General features: G+C 45.4%; 1 protein-coding gene across 1 annotated transcript in view; it reads left to right on the top strand.

The window, feature by feature from the left end:
• The first annotated feature begins 3,105 nt into the window (after nt 1–3,105).
• MOGAT2 (monoacylglycerol O-acyltransferase 2) overlaps nt 3,106–18,276 on the top strand; it is a 34,736-nt gene continuing 19,565 nt past the window's right edge. Inside the window, exons 1-2 of the mRNA XM_058185461.1 lie at nt 3,106–3,248; nt 6,443–6,621. Coding sequence (XP_058041444.1) covers nt 3,155–3,248; nt 6,443–6,621 — 273 coding nt within the window. The 5' untranslated portion in view covers nt 3,106–3,154. The remainder of the gene's footprint in view (nt 3,249–6,442; nt 6,622–18,276) is intronic.

Below are 18,276 nucleotides of genomic sequence, written 5' to 3'. Positions count from 1 at the left end.
TGCCATGTACACGCGAATCGATTCGCCCTCTCGTTGCATCCGTTGCCGCAATTCGAACCTTTGAACAAATTTTGAGGGCGTCGGTGCGTAGTGAGCTCGAAGGGCGGTCTGCAGGGTTTGCCACGGTACCGACTGTACCGGCGTTGGTTCCGAAAGCGACTCTGCGGTGTCGAAGACTTCCGAACCGCAGTGGGTTAGGAAGTACGCTCTCTTCCTGTTGTCGGAGACCCCCTGGAGTTTGTTTGCTTCGAGGAAACACTCGAAACGAGCCATGTATGACCCCCATTTTTCTTTGGCTGGGTCGAATGGCGCTGGCGGTGTGTAGCTGGACATCGCTGCTATCCGCCCTTATTTTGCTGGGTTCGCGTATTCCTGGTTAGTTCAGCTCTTTCCTGGCGCTCTTTTGCCTCGAGATCCCACCTTCGTCGCCAGTGTTAGATTCGGGCAATAACGAGGCAGGAGACCAGATGAGTGACAACAGCTCTTTAGTTTATAGTGAACCCAGCAGCGAACAACAGAAAAACCCCTCTTTATATACAGTTCAGTCAGAGGCAACAGCCAATCAGCAACGTGCTATTTCCCGCTCTAATTTCCCTCCAAATCTCTTAAAGATACATTACAGGAAGGAAGGAAGGAAGGAAGGAAGGAAGGAAGGAAAAGAGACTGCGAGGGTAGGACAAGAAGCAATGGGTGGAAACTAATCAATTAATCGACCCAGCAATAAAACCCAGTTAATAGAAGCTATCCTTCAATCTTGGTTTCACATTATAACAGCTGCGGAACTAAAAGACTTGGTTCACTCCATGGGAAGAGGTTGTAAGGCTGTAATTCATGCTAAAGGTTATCCAACTAAGTATTAACTGACATGGATGATAATTTTTTTGTAAATCTCGTTTTTTCTAAATGTTTCCCTTTTCTTTATACTGTCACTGCTATTCTAATAGCAAATGCTTCATAAAAGTTATTGCATGACATTCTTGATTTAATTATCTTCCCATTGATATATAATTTTAGGGTACCACTCCCCCAAAAAAGTGGTGTTATTAGCTAGGTTTAGAAAATACACTTTTCCCAAAAGGTTTCCACAATTTTGGCCACTACTTGTAAATCAAGGACTATTTTTTTAAATTTCATTTTGTCACAACAGTATACAAACGTCGATATAAAACAATACATCATATAAGAAAACTATATATATAAGCAAAAGAATGCAATAACTATGTTAATTTGATATAATGAAAAGGAACAATAGGACAGGAACGGTAGGCACATTTGTGCTCTTATGCACACCCCTTATAGTCCTCTTAGGAATGGGGTGAGGTCAATAGTAGACAGTTTTTGGTTGAAGATTTTGGGGTTTTGAGTAGAGACTATGGAGTCAGGTAGTGTATTCCAAGCATTAACAACTCTGTTACAGAAGTCATATTTTCTGCAATCAAGTTTGAAGCGGTTGAGATTAAGTTTGAATCTATTGTTTCCTCTTGTAATATTGCAATTGAAGCTGAAGTAGTCTTTTACAGGAAGGATATTGCAATAGATGATTCTGTGTGTTAAACACAGGTCATGTCGGAGTCGGCGGAGTTCTAAGTTTTCTAATCCCAGGATTTCCAGTCTGGCGGCATAAGGTATTTTGTTGTTTACGGAGGAGCGAAGAACTCTTCTAGTAAAATATTTCTGGACGCGTTCATGGAAGAGGGTGTTTTATGGAAGAAATGAGTTTTGGTCTCTGGATTTGTCGCTGTTGTGCCTTTGGCTTTGGGGCAGGGCGGGGGTTGGGGGGGCCTCTGCCTCCCCCCCTTACCACATCTAGCTCTTTCTTCCAACCTGTAAAAATCAGGCTGTTGCCCAGGGAATGTCAGTCACATTAGTCAACCTTCAGACTTCGTGATGTGAGTGCAATCGACTTCTTATCCGATAACGCAGGAGGTAGAACTTGACCGCAATCATCGTTCGCCATCAAAGAAGAAGGTTATAAACTAGCTAATCTGTACCTTAGTGCAATTTATACCCTCGCCTGCCCGGGATAAGAGTATTCGTTCCTTATCTGGCGATGTCCTTGCCGGTGGGAAGCTGTCCTACGGTTGATGAATTGCGCTCGCCGTCTGGAAATTTCTCCTTGGTTCTAGGTTGCTTTTCTCTCCTTGATGAGTTTCCATCCGCTGCTTCTTGTCCTGCCTTCAGGTGCTTTGGAGAATAGGTGGACCCCCTCTTCTTTGGGGTAGCCCCGCCTCAAATATTAGAAGACTGCTATCATGTTCCTCCGAGTCCTTCTTTTCATTAACCTAGAACCAAGGAGAAATTTCCAAACGCCGAGAACAATTTATCAACCTTCCCTTCTCATGCACCATCCGTAGGACAACTTCCCACCACAAGGACGTCACCAGGTGTGGAGACTCTAGAAAGAGTGCAGAGAAGAGCAACAAAGATGATTAGGGGACTGGAGGCTAAAACATATGAAGAACGGTTGCAGGAACTGGGTAGGTCTAGTTGAATGAAAAGAAGGACTAGGAGAGACATGATAGCAGTGTTCCCATATCTCAGGGGCTGCCACAAAGAAGAGGGAGTCGGGCTGTTCTCCAAAGCACCTGAGGGTAGAACAAGAAGCAATGGGTGGAAACTGATCAAGGAGAGAAGCAACTTAGAACTAAGGAGGAATTTCCTGACAGAAAAAACAATTAACCAGAGCTGTTGTTGTTGTGGGGGAAAAAGAGGAACGAATATTATGCAATTTGCCACCTTGTAGTACTTATAAAGCCGGGTTTAAAAACTCCAATAAATCAACCAGTGGTGCTCTAAATGGATGTTTCTGTGAAGCGGAGAAGGTACACCAGAATGGTCATTTCCAACTTCTCCCGAACGTTTCTGCTGCTTTTGGGCGAGGTGGCGGAGACGGTTCCTCCATCTGCAGAGAAGCCAGATTTTAACACACAGCCTTCCCACACTTCACCCGTCGAGTGTGCCAAAATGGGCTGGGTTTCCTCCAGATTTCCACATTAATTACCTTGATTGCAACCAGCCGACGGCTGTGCTCCTCCTGGACGGGCAGAGGCCACAGACTTTGCCCCTATTCCTCCCGCAAGCGAAGAAGGCGCAGTGCCCGGATCGCTTCCTTCGGCCCTACAAGACGTTGTGGGGACGGGGCTCGGCTGCCAGGATGAAGGTTGAATTCGCTCCTCGCCACCTCCCGCTGGACCGGAGGCTCCAAACGGCATCGGTGCTTCAGTGGGTCTTCAGTTTCTTGTGCCTGGGTAAAACAAATATATATATATATTATTTTTAATTCAGGGGAAACTTTAAAGAATCTGGGGGCAGGGCGGTGGGGGGAGGTGGAGGATGGGAGGGGGCTGCCTTTTAAAGCAGCGGTCACCAACTGGTGGTCCGTGGACCACTGGGTGGTCCGTGAGAAAATTTTGGTGGTCTGCAGAAAAATTATTTGCCTTTTTTAATATTGCACTAAATCAGGGGTCCTCAAACTAATAGCCCCTGGGACGGATACATGCAATGAACGTTTGTGTTGCTGCAGAGAGTCTCCCCCTTCGGGGTCTTTTTGTGTGGGTTGGAGGGGGGGGCAGAAATTCCAATTTGGGGTCTGCCTCCTGGTGCGGGGCTTTGGGCGGAGGCTGGAAGGAAATACCACTGGTGATGAAGTGCTGGTCCAGTGGGACTGCATCATGGCCTGGAACGGGCTGACCATCTCAGCCCGCTGAGCCTCCAGGCGCCGGTACCTGGCCTTGCCCTCCTGCAAGTCTTCCCTCTGCTTGGAAAACCTATGCTCCTAGTTCTCAGTGAGGTGTGCTTTTGCTGAGTCTCCTTCTCGGTCAGATCCAATTTGAACTGAGCTGTTTTGCCAACTCTTTCTCGTGGTGGCTGCTTAGCTCCAACAACTGTTGGAGCCTTATGGAACCTGGATGGGGAGACGAGTAGAGGCTGGCGAGGTGCCCCTCAAAGTGAGTGACATTGAGCTGGCCACGCCCACCCAGTCACATGACCACCTAGCCACGCCCGCCCAGCCGGTCATTAGGCAGATCATATTAGTGGTCCGCGGGATTTAAAATTATGAATTTAGTGGTCCCTGAGATCTGAAAGGTTGGGGATCATTGTTTTAAGGCAGGGGTCTCCAACCTTGGTCCCTTTAAGACTTGTGGACTTCAACTCCCAGAGTCCCTCAGCCAGTCCACAAGTCTTAAAGGGACCAAAGTTGGAGACCCCTGTTTTAAGGGGTTGCCAGAAAATCTCCACCAACGATTGCATTGCCCATCAAAACCGAAGGGTGCATTTTGCAGAAATAAGACTCTTTTGAGATGGGCAGGTATCTGTTTTTGGAGGCTTGTTAAGGGCAGGGATCGACCTTTTTTTGTTTTTACGGGTAGTCCCCGACTTACAACCATTCATTTAGTGACCGAAGTTACAACAGCACTGAAAACAGGTGACCTGATCACCGTTTTTCACACTAATGACGACGGTTGCAACGTTCCCATGGTGATGTGATCAGAATTTGGGAATTGGTTCAGATTTATGTACGCTGAGAGCGTATGCACCAAGACAAATTCCTTGTGTGTCCAATCACACTTGGCCAATAAAAAATTCTATTCTATTCTATTCTATTCTATTCTATTCTATTCTATTCTATTCTATTCTATTCTGTTCTATGACTATCATTAAGTATTGTACCTTGATGAAGGTATCTTTTCTTTTATGCACACTGAGAGCACCAAGACTAATTCCTTGTGTGTCCAATCACACTTGGCCAATAAAAAATTCTATTCTATTCTATTCTATTCTATTCTATTCTATTCTATTCTATTCTATTCTATTCTATTCTATTCTATGACTATCATTAAGTATTGTACCTTGATGAAGGTATCTTTTCTTTTATGCACACTGAGAGCACCAAGACAGTAACTGAGAGAGGGATCTTGGAGTCGTAGTGGACAATCACTTAAATATGAGCCAGCAGTATGTTGCAGCTGCCCAAAAGTCCGATGCAATTTTACAGTGCATTAACAGAGGGATAAAGTCAAGATCACATGAAGTCTTAGTATCACTTTATAAGGCCCTGGTAAGGCCACACTTGGAATGTTGCATCCAGCTTTGGTTGCCATGATGTCAAAAAGGTATTGAGGCTCTAGAAAGAGTGCAGAGAAGGACTGGAGGATAAAACATATGTGCCGCTGTGATGGGTTTGAAATTTTTTTACTACCGGTTCTGTGGGCATGGCTTGGTGGGCGGGGCAGGGGAAGGATACTGTAAAATCCCCATTCCCACCCCACTCCAGGGGAAGGTGACTGCAAAATCCCCATTTCCTCCCAATCAGCTGGGATTCAGGAGGCAGAGAATAGATGGGGGAGGGGCCAGTCAGAATTTTTACTACCAGTTCTCCGTAGAGGGAAGTATGCAGTGGAGTACCCCAAGGCTCTGTTTTAGGCCCAGTACTCTTCAACATCTTCATCAATGACTTGGACGAGGGGATAGATGGGGAACTCATCAAATTTGCAGATGACACCAAGCTGGCAGGAATAGCCAACACTCCAGAAGATAGGCTCAAATTACAGAAGGATCTTGACAGACTTGAACATTGGGCGCTATCTAACAAAATGAAATTCAACAGTGAAAAAAGTAAGGTTCTACATTTAGGCCAAAAACACAAAATGCACAGGTACCGGATATGTGGTACCTTGCTCAATAGTAGTACCTGTGAGAGGGATCTTGGAGTCCTAGTGGACAACCATTTAGATATGAGCCAGCAATGTGCAGCAGCTGCCCAAAAAGCCAACACAGTTCTGGGCTGCATAAACAGAGGGATAGAATCAAGATCACGTGAAGTGCTAGTACCACTTTATAATGCCTTGGTAAGGCCACACTTGGAATATTGCATCCAGTTTTGGTCGCCGCGATGTAAAAAAGATGTGGAGACTCTAGAAAGAGTGCAGAGAAGAGCAACAAAGATAATTAGGGGACTGGAGGCTAAAACATATGAAGAACGGTTGCAAGTACTGGGTATGTCTAGTTTAATGAAAAGAAGGACTAGGGGAGACATGATAGCAGTGTTCCAATATCTCAGGGGTTGCCCCAAAGAAGAAGGAGTCAAGCTATTCTCCAAAGCACCTGAGGGTAGAACAAGAAACAATGGGTGGAAACTGATCAAGGAAAGAAGCAACTTAGAACTAAGGAGAAATTTCCTGACCGTTAGAACAATTAATCAGTGGAACAACTAGCCACCAGAAGTTGTGGGTGCCCCATCATTGGAGGTTTTTAAGAAGAGATTGGATAACCATTTGTCTGAAATGGAATAGGGTATTCTGCTTGAGCAGGGGGTTGGACTAGAAGACCTCTAAGGTCCCTTCCAACTCTGCTATTCTGTTATTCCTGATTAGGGAGCGAAATGGGTTAAGATGGTTTTGATTTGGGGGACCCCTAACCATCCTCGGTTTTTTCCCTCTAGCTCAGTGCTGCATTGTCCTCTTCATCTTCCTCCTCTTCACCCGCTTCTGGCTGATCAGCGCCCTCTATGCTGCGTGGTGGGCTTTCGACTGGGACACCCCGAACAAAGGTGGGCGGAGATTCCGCTGCGTCCGGAATTTCATCCTCTGGAGATACATGAAAGATTATTTCCCCATCACGGTACGTGTCCACACCTATGGCAAGGTGTCAGCCTCCACTCCAATCCTCACATCCTTTTGTACACTTTATATTCAGTAGTTGGATTGCAATGGGGTTTTTATGTGTAATGTAAATAGCTCATGGATTCAGGTTAAGTAGGGAGGGCCCTTTAAGAGTGTCGTCTGACATGAGATCAAGGGGAGGGGAGATTGATGGTTTGAATTCAGCAGGAATGTTAGAGCCCGGGCTTTCAACGGACATTGCATTCCTGAGATGATCCTGACCTCTTGGGGAGAGGAGGGACTAACGATGGGATATGGAATGTTAGCCATATTTTGTCTCAGATCCAACTTTACCCGGCTGTAGTCAAGATGTATTTAGTAAAAGTACTTTTCTTCATTACCAAATGAGGTCAAGGTGTTTTCTTTCCTAAATATAATCAGAGACAGCCTGACACAAGGAGTATAATGGCGCGTGAGAAAGACCTTGGGAGACGGAGGCCAAGAGATGCTGTGCGATGACCCAGGGCAGGGCACAGAGGTAACACAAACGGTTGGAAGTTCAAACCGCCTCCTTATTGCTCTAAATTTTCCCAAACGCTCTCACGTTTCTGGCCAGTCCCAGAGCAAAGTGATGTTTAACCCCCACACACACCTCAAGCAGCCTTTGGATGCAAAGAGTCCAGCCCAGCGCTGTTCTACACCAGGGCTGCACAGCAATAAATCCAGCAGAGCAAATCGAGGAGTTCAGGAAGCAAAGGATCCAGTTGATTAGTCCAGAAAGCCAGAAAGAATGCAAGGACTCTTGGGAAGTTCAAACGTTGGCACTCAAAACTTCAGGAACTCATCGTTTGTTCCTGACAAATGTCTCTGTTGTGACCCAGGCCCAAGTAGCTAGTAATAAACTTAGTCCGTGGAAAAACAAACTTTATTCGAACTGCTGGGAATTACTTCATTCCCAATGTTGTTCAACTCAAAATAAAACAAATGCCTCCCAACACAACTTCCTCAGTTATCTCACAAACCTTAGTCCAATTAGGCAAACTGCCAAAGGCCTTTCTTGGTAAAAGTTCAGAAGTCATAGAAACAAAAATAAATGCAAGATGTAGACGAAGAAGATGAAGCTACTAACATTATTTTCTGGCAAAGCCCAAACGCTGTTTGTTGCTGGTCTGTTGTAAACCTTATGGGAGGGGCCAATCATCTCTTGGCCCTACTCCCGAGTCGTCCTCTCTGTTTGAGCTGCTCTTGCTTTCTGGCAGCTCTTCTCATGCGTGCATTAGGAACGGGCTCCTCCTGTTCCTCTGCCTCACTACTGTCAGTCTCTGGAGGCTCTGGAGTCCGCACCTCACTTCCCGATGGCCCTGGCCTCACCTCACCTCAGCCTCCGACTCCGTTGCCAGCTCTGTAGGCTGCTGACGGACCACAACAGTCTCCTTAAGTCTCATTCCCCAGGTGTGCCTTGTGAAGATGGGCGGGGCACCTTTCGCCTGAGTAGCCTGCTCAGTTTGTGCTGTTCTCGCCTTCTCTCCACTCTCCGGGTTCTGGGATCAGGAGGGGATGGTCCTTGCTCCTTGCCTGAGCTCTCTCATGTTAATCTTGCCCCTGTTCCTCCTCGTCTACAAGCTGTCCTAATCCTAAAAGGCCTGTCGTGTCCCACTCCTCCGCTGACGGCCGGGTCAGGGAAATCCGAATCAGGCGTGCCTCCGCAGCTCTGCCAAAGTCCTAGCAACGTCCTCAAGGCAGGCAGGAGACCAGAAAGTGACTTCAGCAAGATAAGTTCGACTTTGCCTGACTCAGAGAATGCCAGAAAGCAGGTCCTTTATATAGGCCATGGGGTGTGGCTCCATGACTCAGCACTTATCCCGGCCTGCCCCTCCCTTCCTTCTATTGACGCCGCTTATCAATTCTCCTGAAGCGAGGGTCACTCCAGTCTGCAGCTGTTGGTAATTGACCTCCCTCAGGCTCACATGCTGTGGGGGAGGGGGAGGGGTCTAGTTGCTCCGTTTGCCTGGGCATGGAGCCAGGGCTGGGGGCTGGAGGCGCTTCTTCTTCCTCAGCCTGTCTGGGTATGGAGCCAGGGCTGGGGCCGGGAGGCATGTTAGGAGATTCCTCAGCGTTCGGAAGCAGATAAGACGGGCCCGGCTGCGGGGAAAGCGGACGAGGCACAACAAGGCCCTGATCTGACTGGCCCTCCCCTTCCCCATTCCCCCACCCCAAGCCAACGAAGCCGCCTCCTCAATCTCTTTCTGCTCAGATTCCAGCTTGTCTTCCCCTGCAGATTCAGTTTCCAGCATGACATGTTGCTTAGGGAACGGTCAGATAAGAGACAGCCTAGCCTCCAGCTGCACAATGGGTGGAGGAAGAGGCTGTAAAGCAGGTGACAGGAGATTTTCACAAGTAGTCCTCGTTTAGCGACTGTCGGAGCAAAAGTAAGAACCGAAATCCATTTCACCGTCACATTTGACAAAATGTACACAGGCGGTCTCCGACTTACAACCGTCTGTTTAGTGACATTTTGAAGTTACGACAGCAATAGAAAAAAGTGACTCACGATTAAAAATCCCTTATCGATCTGAAAAACTGAAAAAAGGGACTTCTTACGACCATTTTTCACACTTACGACTGTTGTAGTCACGAGAGCCAAATTCAGCCTTTTGGCAACCGACTCATATTTATGACGGTCGCAGTGTCCCGGGAGGGTGGTGGTGGTCACGTGATCCCCTTTGGCGACCCTCCGCCAAGCAAAGTCAACGGGGAGGCTAGAGATTCACTTAACAACCTTGTGACTAACTTAACAACCGCAGAAATTCACTTAACGACGACGGCAAGAAAGGTTGTAAAAGGGGCCAAAAACCCACTTAATGGTGTCTTGCTTAGCAGCGGAAATTTTGAGCTCTGCTGTGGTCGTAGATCGAGGACTACCTGTATCATAATTTTCAATCTTTTCGACAACATGGGTAAATATACTTAAGACTAATTATACTTTTTAGGCTAATTATAATAAGTTTTTTAACTTGCATTTTAAATTGTATATTGTATTGTCTGTTTTTTTTACTTTTGCCTGAGTCCTTCGGGAGAAGGGCGGTATAAAAATCAAATAAATAAAATAAATAAATAAAATAAAGACGTAAGACAGTATTGTGGAATTAGGTGTTTTAGCAGAACGATGGCACAAGGGGAAAAACTGTCCCTATAGAATAGAATAGAATAGAATAGAATAGAATAGAATAGAATAGAATAGAATAGAATAGAATAGAATAGAATTTTTTATTGGCCAAGTGTGATTGGACACACAAGGAATTTTTCTTGGGGCATATGCTCTCAGTGTACATAAAAGAAAAGATACCTTCATTAAGGTACAACATTTACAACACAATTGATGGTCAATATATCAATATAAATCATAAGGATTGCCAGCAACAAGTTACAGTCATACAGTCATAAGTGGAAAGAGATTGGTGATGGGAACGATGAGAAGATTAATAGTAGTGCAGATTCAGTAAATAGTCTGACAGTGTTGAGGGAATTATTTGTTTAGCAGAGTGATGGCCTTCGGGAAAAAACTGTTCTTGTGTCTAGTTGTTCTGGTGTGCAGTGCTCTATAGCATCGTTTTGAGGGTAGGAGTTGAAACAGTTTATATCCAGGATGCGAGGGATCTGCAAATATTTTCACGGCCCTCTTCTTGGTTCGTGCAGTATATAGATCCTCAATGGAAGGCAATGGAAGGGAAGCCCTATGTTTAGCTATGTAGCTGTGTCCCAAGTAGAGGAGTTGGAACAGTTTGTGTTAAGATAACGGTACAAAGAGTTGGAAGCAGCGGTGAAATTCAGCAGGTTCTGACAGGTTCTGGAGAACCGGTAGCAGAAATTTTGAGTAGTTCAGAGAACCGGCAAATACCACCTCTGGCTGGTCCCAGAGTGGAGTGGGAATGGAGATTTTGCAATATCCTTCCCCTAAAGTGAGATGGGAATGGAGATTTTGCAGTAACCTTCCCCTGGAGTGGGATGAGAAAGGAGATCTTGCAGTATCCTTCCCCCAGGAGTGGGGTGGGAATGGAGATTTTGCGATATCCTTCTCTCTGGAGTGGGGTGGGAATGGAGATTTTGCAGTAACCTTCCCCTGGAGTAAGGTGGGAATGGAGATTTTGCGATATCCTTCTCTCTGGAGTGGGATGGGAATGGAGATTTTGCAATATCCTTCTCCCTGGAGTGGGGTGGGAATGGAGATTTTGCTATATCCTTCTCCCTGGAGTGGGGTGGGAATGGAGATTTTGCAGTATCCTTCCCCTAAAGTGAGATGGGAATGGAGATTTTGCAGTAACCTTCCCCTGGAGTGGGGTGGGAATGGAGATTTTGCAATATCCTTCCCCTGGAGTGGGGTGGGAATGGGGATTTTGCAGTATCCTTCCCCTGGAGTTGGGTGGGAATGGAGATTTTGCAATATCCTTCTCCCTGGAATGGAGATTTTACACTATCCTTCCCCTGGAGTGGGGTGGGAATGGAGATTTTGCAATATCCTTCCCCTGGAGTGGGGTGGGAATGGAGATTTTACACTATCCTTCCCCTGGAGTGGGGTGGGAATGGAGATTTTGCAATATTCTTCCCCCTGGAGTCTGGTGGGAATGGAGATTTTGCAGTATCCTTCTCCTGCCACGCCCACCAAGCCACACCCACAGAACTGGTAGTAAAAAAATTTGGATTTCACCACTGGTTGGAAGGGACTGTGGACAGAGGTGGTATGCAGCCAGTTTGGACCAGTTCAGGCGAACTGGTAGCTCCAACGATCAGCTGGAGCTGGCCCCAAAGTGGGGTGGGAATGGAGATTTTGCAATATCCTTCCCCTAGAGTGAGGTGGGAATGGAGATTTTGCAATATCCTTCCCCCAGGAGTGGGGTGGGAATGGAGATTTTGCAGTAACCTTCCACCAGGAGTGGGGTGGGAATGGAGATTTTGCAATATCCCTCCCAGGAATGGGATGGGAATGGAGATTTTGCAGTATCCTTCCCCCTGGAGTGGGGTGGGAATGGAGATTTTGCAGTATCGTTCTCCCTGGAGTGGGGTGGGAATGGAGATTTTGCAGTATCCTTCCCCCTGGAGTGGGGTGGGAATGGAGATTTTGCAGTATCCTTCCCCCTGGAGTGGGATGGGAATGGAGATTTTGCAGTATCCTTCTCCCTGGAGTGGGGTGGGAATGGAGATTTTGCGGTATCCTTCTCCTGCCACGCCCACCAAGCCACGCCCACAGAAGTAAAAAAATTTGGATTTCACCACTGGTTGGAAGGGACTGTGGACAGAGGTGGTATGCAGCCAGTTTGGACCAGTTCAGGCGAACTGGTAGCTCCAACGATCAGTTGGCCCCGCCCATTCGCTCCTGTCCTTTATTTCCTGCTTTCTAGCTCATCTCAATCACACAGCACAGCTGATCCCCACCCCGCCACTCGCTGTTCTACTTACCGTTGCTGACCTGGAAGGTAAGCAGCTGAGCTTCTAAATGCTGCATTTTCAGCGCGAAGTCCGCGCTCACCGAACCAGTTGTTAAAAAATTTGAATCCCACCACTGACTGTGGAGGTCTTCTAGCCCAACCCCTTGCTCAAGCAGGAGATCCTAGACCACTTCAGACATAACATAACATAACATAATAACAGAGTTGGAAGGGATCTTGGAGGTCTTCTAGTCCAACCCCCTGCCCAGGCAGGAAACCCTACACCATTTCAGACAAATGGCTATCCAACATTTTCTTAAAAATGTCCAGTGTTGGAGCATTCATAACTTCTGGAGACAAGTAGTTCCACTGGTTAATTGTTCTAACTGTCAGGAAATTTCTCCTTAGTTCTAAGTTGCTTCTCTCCTTGATTAGTTTCCACCCATTGCTTCTTGTTCTACCCTCAGGTGCTTTGGAGAATAGCTTGACTCCCTCTTTTTTGGGGCAGCCCCTGAGATATTGGAACACTGCTATCATGTCTCCCCTAGTCCTTCTTTTCATTAAACTAGACATACCCAGTTCCTGCAACTGCTCTTCATGTTTTAGCCTCCAGTCCCCTCATCATCTTTGTTGCTCTTCTCTGCACTCTTTCTAGAGTCTCAGCATCTTTTTTAACATCTTGGCGACCAAAACTGGATGCAGGATTCCAAGCGTGGCCTTACCAAGGCATCATAAAGTGGGATTAACACTTCACGTGATCTTGATTCTGATGCATGCAGACAAATGGCTGTCCAGTCACTTTTCAAAATCTTCCATTGTTGGAGCACTCAGAACTTCTGGTGGCAAGCTGTTCCACTGGTTAATTGTTCTATCTGTCAGGGAATTCCTCCTTGATCAGTTTCCATCTTTCCATCTCAAATTTGTGGCACCTTGGTTGAAAAACGGTTGCCCTACGTTGCCCCAGTTTACCCAGTTACAACCAAGACCAGCAGGATATTTTTAATAGTATATAGACGGCCCTCGACTTATGACCATAATTGAGTCCATCGTTTCTTTGCTAAGTGAGATGGTTGCAAAGTGAGTTTTGCCCAGGGGTGAAATCTACTTACCTTCCTTACCAGTTTGGAAGTGCATGTGCCCCGCACGCATGTCACACTTTGCTCGTGTATGTGCGTGCATCACATGCGCGCCCAGACCTTCTACGCATGTGCAAAACCTTCTGCGCATGCGCAGAAGGTAAAATACACATTACTTCCTGGTTAAAGCCAGGAAGTAATGACACCCGGGCAGGTAGGCAGAGTTTTGCCCCGCCATTGCTACTGGATCGCCGAACCTCTGGCCACGATTGCTACCGGATCGCTAGATCCGGTCAGAACCGGGAGCATTTCACCCCTGGTTTTGCCTCATTTCTATGTCCTTTCCTGCTATAGTTGTTAAGTGAATCTGGCTGAAAAATACTTGTTAAATCACTTTTTTCAGTGCTGTTGTAGAATAAAATAGAATAGAATAGAATTTTATTGGCCAAGTGTGATTGGACACACAAGGAATTTGTCTTGGTGCATATGCTCTCAGTGTACATAAAAGAAAAGAAAAAAAATACCTTCATCAAAGGTACAACATTTATAACACAAATGATGGTCATAGGTTGCAATTTAACCCTTAATGGTAGCAACAAAAAGTTACAGTCATACAGTCATAAGTGGAAGGAGATTGGTGATGAAAACGATGAGAAGATTAATAGTAGTGCAGATTCAGTAAATAGTCTGACAGTGTTGAGGGAATTATTTGTTTAGCAGAGTGATGGCCTTCGGGAAAAAACTGTCCTTGTGTCTAGTTGTTCTGGTGTGCAGTGCTCTATAGCGTTGTTTTGAGGGTAGGAGTTGAAACAGTTTATGTCCTGGATGTGAGGGGTCTAAGGCACAAGAGTCACTAAATAGACGAAACTTTAACCTTAAAACAAGCCACTTTTGGATTTAGCAGCCCTGACCTCAATTAGCTTTTCAGTACAGACAAAACAGCCCAGTGCTGCCCCCTGGTGACAATATAAGGAAAAAGCAAAAATCAGGAGTCTTGACGTTTTTCAGACTGGAAAATTGTAAAATCTGCAAAAAAATTAAAATAAATAAATTGCGATTTTTTTACAAGTTTTTACAAAAATGGTAAAAAGGGTAAAAGAGCAACAAAACAGACACAGCAAAGAGTCAGGAGTAACTCGGAGGCACAAATCAATACACGGGAAAGTTATGTTCATGAACAGTTTCGCCGTTGGAGAAGATAGAATAGAATAGAATAGAATAGAATAGAATAGAATAGAATAGAATTTTATTGGCCAAGTGTGATTGGACACACAAGGAATTTGTCTTGGTGCATATGCTCTCAGTGTACATAAAAGAAAAGATACGTTCATCAAGGTACAACATTTACAACACAATTGATGGTCAATATATCAATATAAATCATAAGGATTGCCAGCAACAAGTTATAGTCATACAGTCATAAGTGGAAAGAGATTGGTGATGGGAACTATGAAACGATTAATAGTAGTGCAGATTCAGTAAATAGTCTGACAGTGTTGAGGGAATTATTTGTTTAGCAGAGTGATGGCCTTCGGGAAAAAACTGTTCTTGTGTCTAGTTGTTCTGGTGTGCAGTGCTCTATAGCGTCGTTTTGAGGGTAGGAGTTGAAACAGTTTATGTCTTGGATGTGAGGGATCTGTAAATATTTTCACGGCCCTCTTCTTGATTCGTGCAGTATACAGGTCCTCAATGGAAGGCAAGTTGGTAGCAATTATTTTTTCTGCAGTTCTAATTATCCTCTGAAGTCTGTGTCTTTCTTGTTGGGTTGCAGAACCGAACCAGACAGTTATAGAGGTGCAAATGACAGACTCAATAATTCCTCTGTAGAAACGTTTAATTTCTCATGCTTGCAGTACAGACAGCCTTCAAACTTACAACGTTTCATTTAATGGCCATTACAACGGCACTGAAAAAAAGGTACTTATTATGACCATTTTTCACACTTATGACTGTTGTAGTCACCAGATCCAAATTCAGCCTCTTGGTAACTCATATTTATGACCGTTGCAGTGTCCCGGGGGTGTGTGTGTCATGTGATCCCCTTTTGCGACATTCTAACAAGCAAAGTCAGTGGGGAAGCCGGATTCACTTAACAACCCTGTGACTAACTCAACAACTGGAGTGATTCACTTAACAACCAAGCAAGGTCGTAAAATGGAGCAAAAAAAACCTACTTAACGACTGTCTCGCTTGGCAATGGACATTTTAGGCTCAATTGTGGTCATAAATCGAGGACTAGCTGTAGAAAGTACAGTATAGCACAGCGGTTCTCAACCTGTGGGTCGGGACCCCGTTGGGGGTCGAATGATGATTTGCCAGGGGTCACCTAAGACCATCGGAAATATGGGAAGTATACTTGCGAGTCAAAGAATCGCGCTCCAATGGTTGACTCCACAAGCCAGCTGCAGGCTCTTCAAATCGCTAGCCGAATTCGGCTTCAGGCGCGCTGAATTAAAAAAGAGAGAAATCTTTGCTCTGATGTCTCCCTCTCAAGCCAGCTGCAATCACTCCCCATCGCTAGCCTAATCTGGCTTCAGGCGCGATAAACTTAATAGGGGAGGAGTCTCCGCTTTAATGCCTCCGTCCTCAAGGCAATCGCAAGCAGTTCAGATCGCTAGCCAATACGGCTTCAGGCGCGATAAATTCAAAACGAAAATAATTTTACAGTTGGGGTCGCCACATCGTGGGGAATTGTATTAAAGGGGTCGCAGCACTATAAAGGTTGAGAACCACTGGTATAGCAGAACGCGAGCTGTAGTTTCGATAGTCCCTTGTCCACTGGGCACCATCTAACTGTTAGAACAATTAATCAGTGGAACCACTTGCCACCAGAAGTTGCGAATGCTCCATCAGTGGAAGTTTTAAAGAAGAGATTGGACAACCATTTGTCTGAAATGATATATAGCCGTGATGGTGAACCTATGGCACGCGGAGCCCACTCTGCAGGCATGCCAGCCATTGCCCCAGCCCAGCTCCATTGGGCATGAACGCATACCTCCCGCTGGCCAGCTGGTCTTTGGGTCTCTGGCACGCATAGGTGGGGCAGCGCATACACAGGGGGCACTTGCATTGCATTTGGGGGTTTGTACGTGTGCGCCAGCCCCCACGCACCATTTTAGGCCTGGAAGTCTTCCTGCACCCACCTAGAACCTAAAACGGGGCACAGGGGTGTCCCCACGGCCCAATTTGGCTTCCAGGTTGGTGCAGGAGTCTTTCCAGGCCCAAAACGGGGCACAGGTGTGTGCATGTGTCTCGCGCCAGCTGAGAGGCTGTGGCGGCAGGCCGTTCGCGCTGGCAAAGAGGCATTGGAGGTGGTGGCCGGCCAGAGTCTCGGGGTGAAGTTGTGCCCAGCTGCACCAACAATGAGCGATTGTAGCCATCTGCTGTGTTTTGGCTTCTAGTTTGGTGCAGGTGACTTTCCAGGCCCAAAATGGGGTGCAGGGGTGCAGCGCGAGGCCCCCTGTGCCCCACTTTTGCCCTGGAAAGCCTCCTGCACCAATCTGGAAGGCAAAATGGGGTATGGGGGGGCCATGGCGCATGCGCAGGGGACGCGTGAGCATGCACGGGGGGGCAGGGTGCATGTGGGGGGTGCTCGCATTGCATTTTAGGGGTTCGGGCATACACACGTGCATTCGTGCACACATGTGCTTTGTGCACTTGGCACCAAAGCAGCGGGGTTGGACTAGGAGACCTCCAAGGTCCCTTCCAAATCTGCTTATTCTATTCTATTCTATTCTGTTCTGTTCTGTTCTGTTCTGTTCTGTTCTGTTCTATTTCCATTCCTCCTATTCTATTCTATTCTATTCTATTCTATTCTATTCTATTCTATTCTATTCTATTCTATTCTATTCCTATTCTTATTCCTATTCCTATTCCTATTCTGTTCTGTTCAAATTCTGTTCTATTCTATTCCTATTCCCATTCCCATTCTACTCTACTCTACTCTACTCTATTCTATTCTATTCTATTCTATTCTATTCTATTCCTGTTCTGTTCTATTCTATTCTATTCTATTCCTGTTCTGTTCTATTTCCATTCCTCCTATTCTGTTCTGTTCTGTTCTATTTCCATTCCTCCTATTCTATTCTATTCTATTCTATTCTATTCTGTTCTGTTCTGTTCTGTTCTATTCTATTTCCATTCCTTCTATTCTATTCTATTCTATTCTATTCTATTCTATTCTATTCTATTCCTATTCTTATTCCTATTCTGTTCTGTTCAAATTCTGTTCTATTCTATTCTATTCTATTCCATTCTATTCTATTCTATTCTGTTCTGCTCTGCTCTGTTCTGTTCTGTTCTGTTCTGTTCTGTTCTGTTCTGTTCTGTTCTGTTCTATTCTATTCTATTCTATTTCCATTCCTCCTATTCTGTTCTGTTCTGTTCTGTTCTGCTCTGCTCTGTTCTGTTCTATTTCCATTCCTCCTATTCTATTCTATTCTATTCTATTCTATTCTGTTCTGTTCTGTTCTGTTCTGTTCTGTTCTGTTCTGTTCTGTTCTATTTCCATTCCTCCTATTCTATTCTATTCTATTCTATTCTATTCTATTCTATTCTATTCTATTCTATTCTATTTCCATTCCTCCTATTCTATTCTATTCTGTTCTGTTCTGTTCTATTTCCATTCCTCCTATTCTATTCTATTCTATTCTATTCTATTCTATTCTATTCTATTCTATTCTATTCTATTCTATTCTATTCTATTCTATTCTATTCTATTCTATTCTATTCTATTCTATTCTATTCTATTCTATTCTATTCTATTCTATTCTATTCTTCTCTCAACCCTCCAAAACTGCTGTGGGAATAATATACCAAGTTAGGATAACCGCAAATATTGTGTAATCCTGATCAGAGCATTGTGTGCTTCCTTCTCTTTTAAAGAGACGAGGAGGAATTGGAGAGCTTGGGAGGGGGGGGAGGGGGGATGGATAAATTGACGCGATTAGCCGAATTGTGGTTTTCTACTTTTGCAATCGAATCTAGAACGTGGCAATCTTCCTGTCAACATCACCCAGGTTGCTCCCACTTGAACGGGTTCAAAAGCCACTTTGTGGTTGTGCGAAGAGGGCTAAAGAGGGCTTTTTAAAAAAATAAAATAAAAGAGAGAGAGAGATCGAGATCGCTGAGGGGGTCTTTTTCTCATGAAATTATCTTTCTTTGATATGGTTCTTT

The sequence above is a fragment of the Ahaetulla prasina genome, chromosome 5 (genome assembly GCF_028640845.1).
Source record: "Ahaetulla prasina isolate Xishuangbanna chromosome 5, ASM2864084v1, whole genome shotgun sequence".
NCBI classification, from domain to species: Eukaryota; Metazoa; Chordata; class Lepidosauria; order Squamata; family Colubridae; genus Ahaetulla; species Ahaetulla prasina.
Note: the sequence above shows the minus strand (reverse complement) of the source record. Positions and strands in the feature narration are given on the sequence as shown.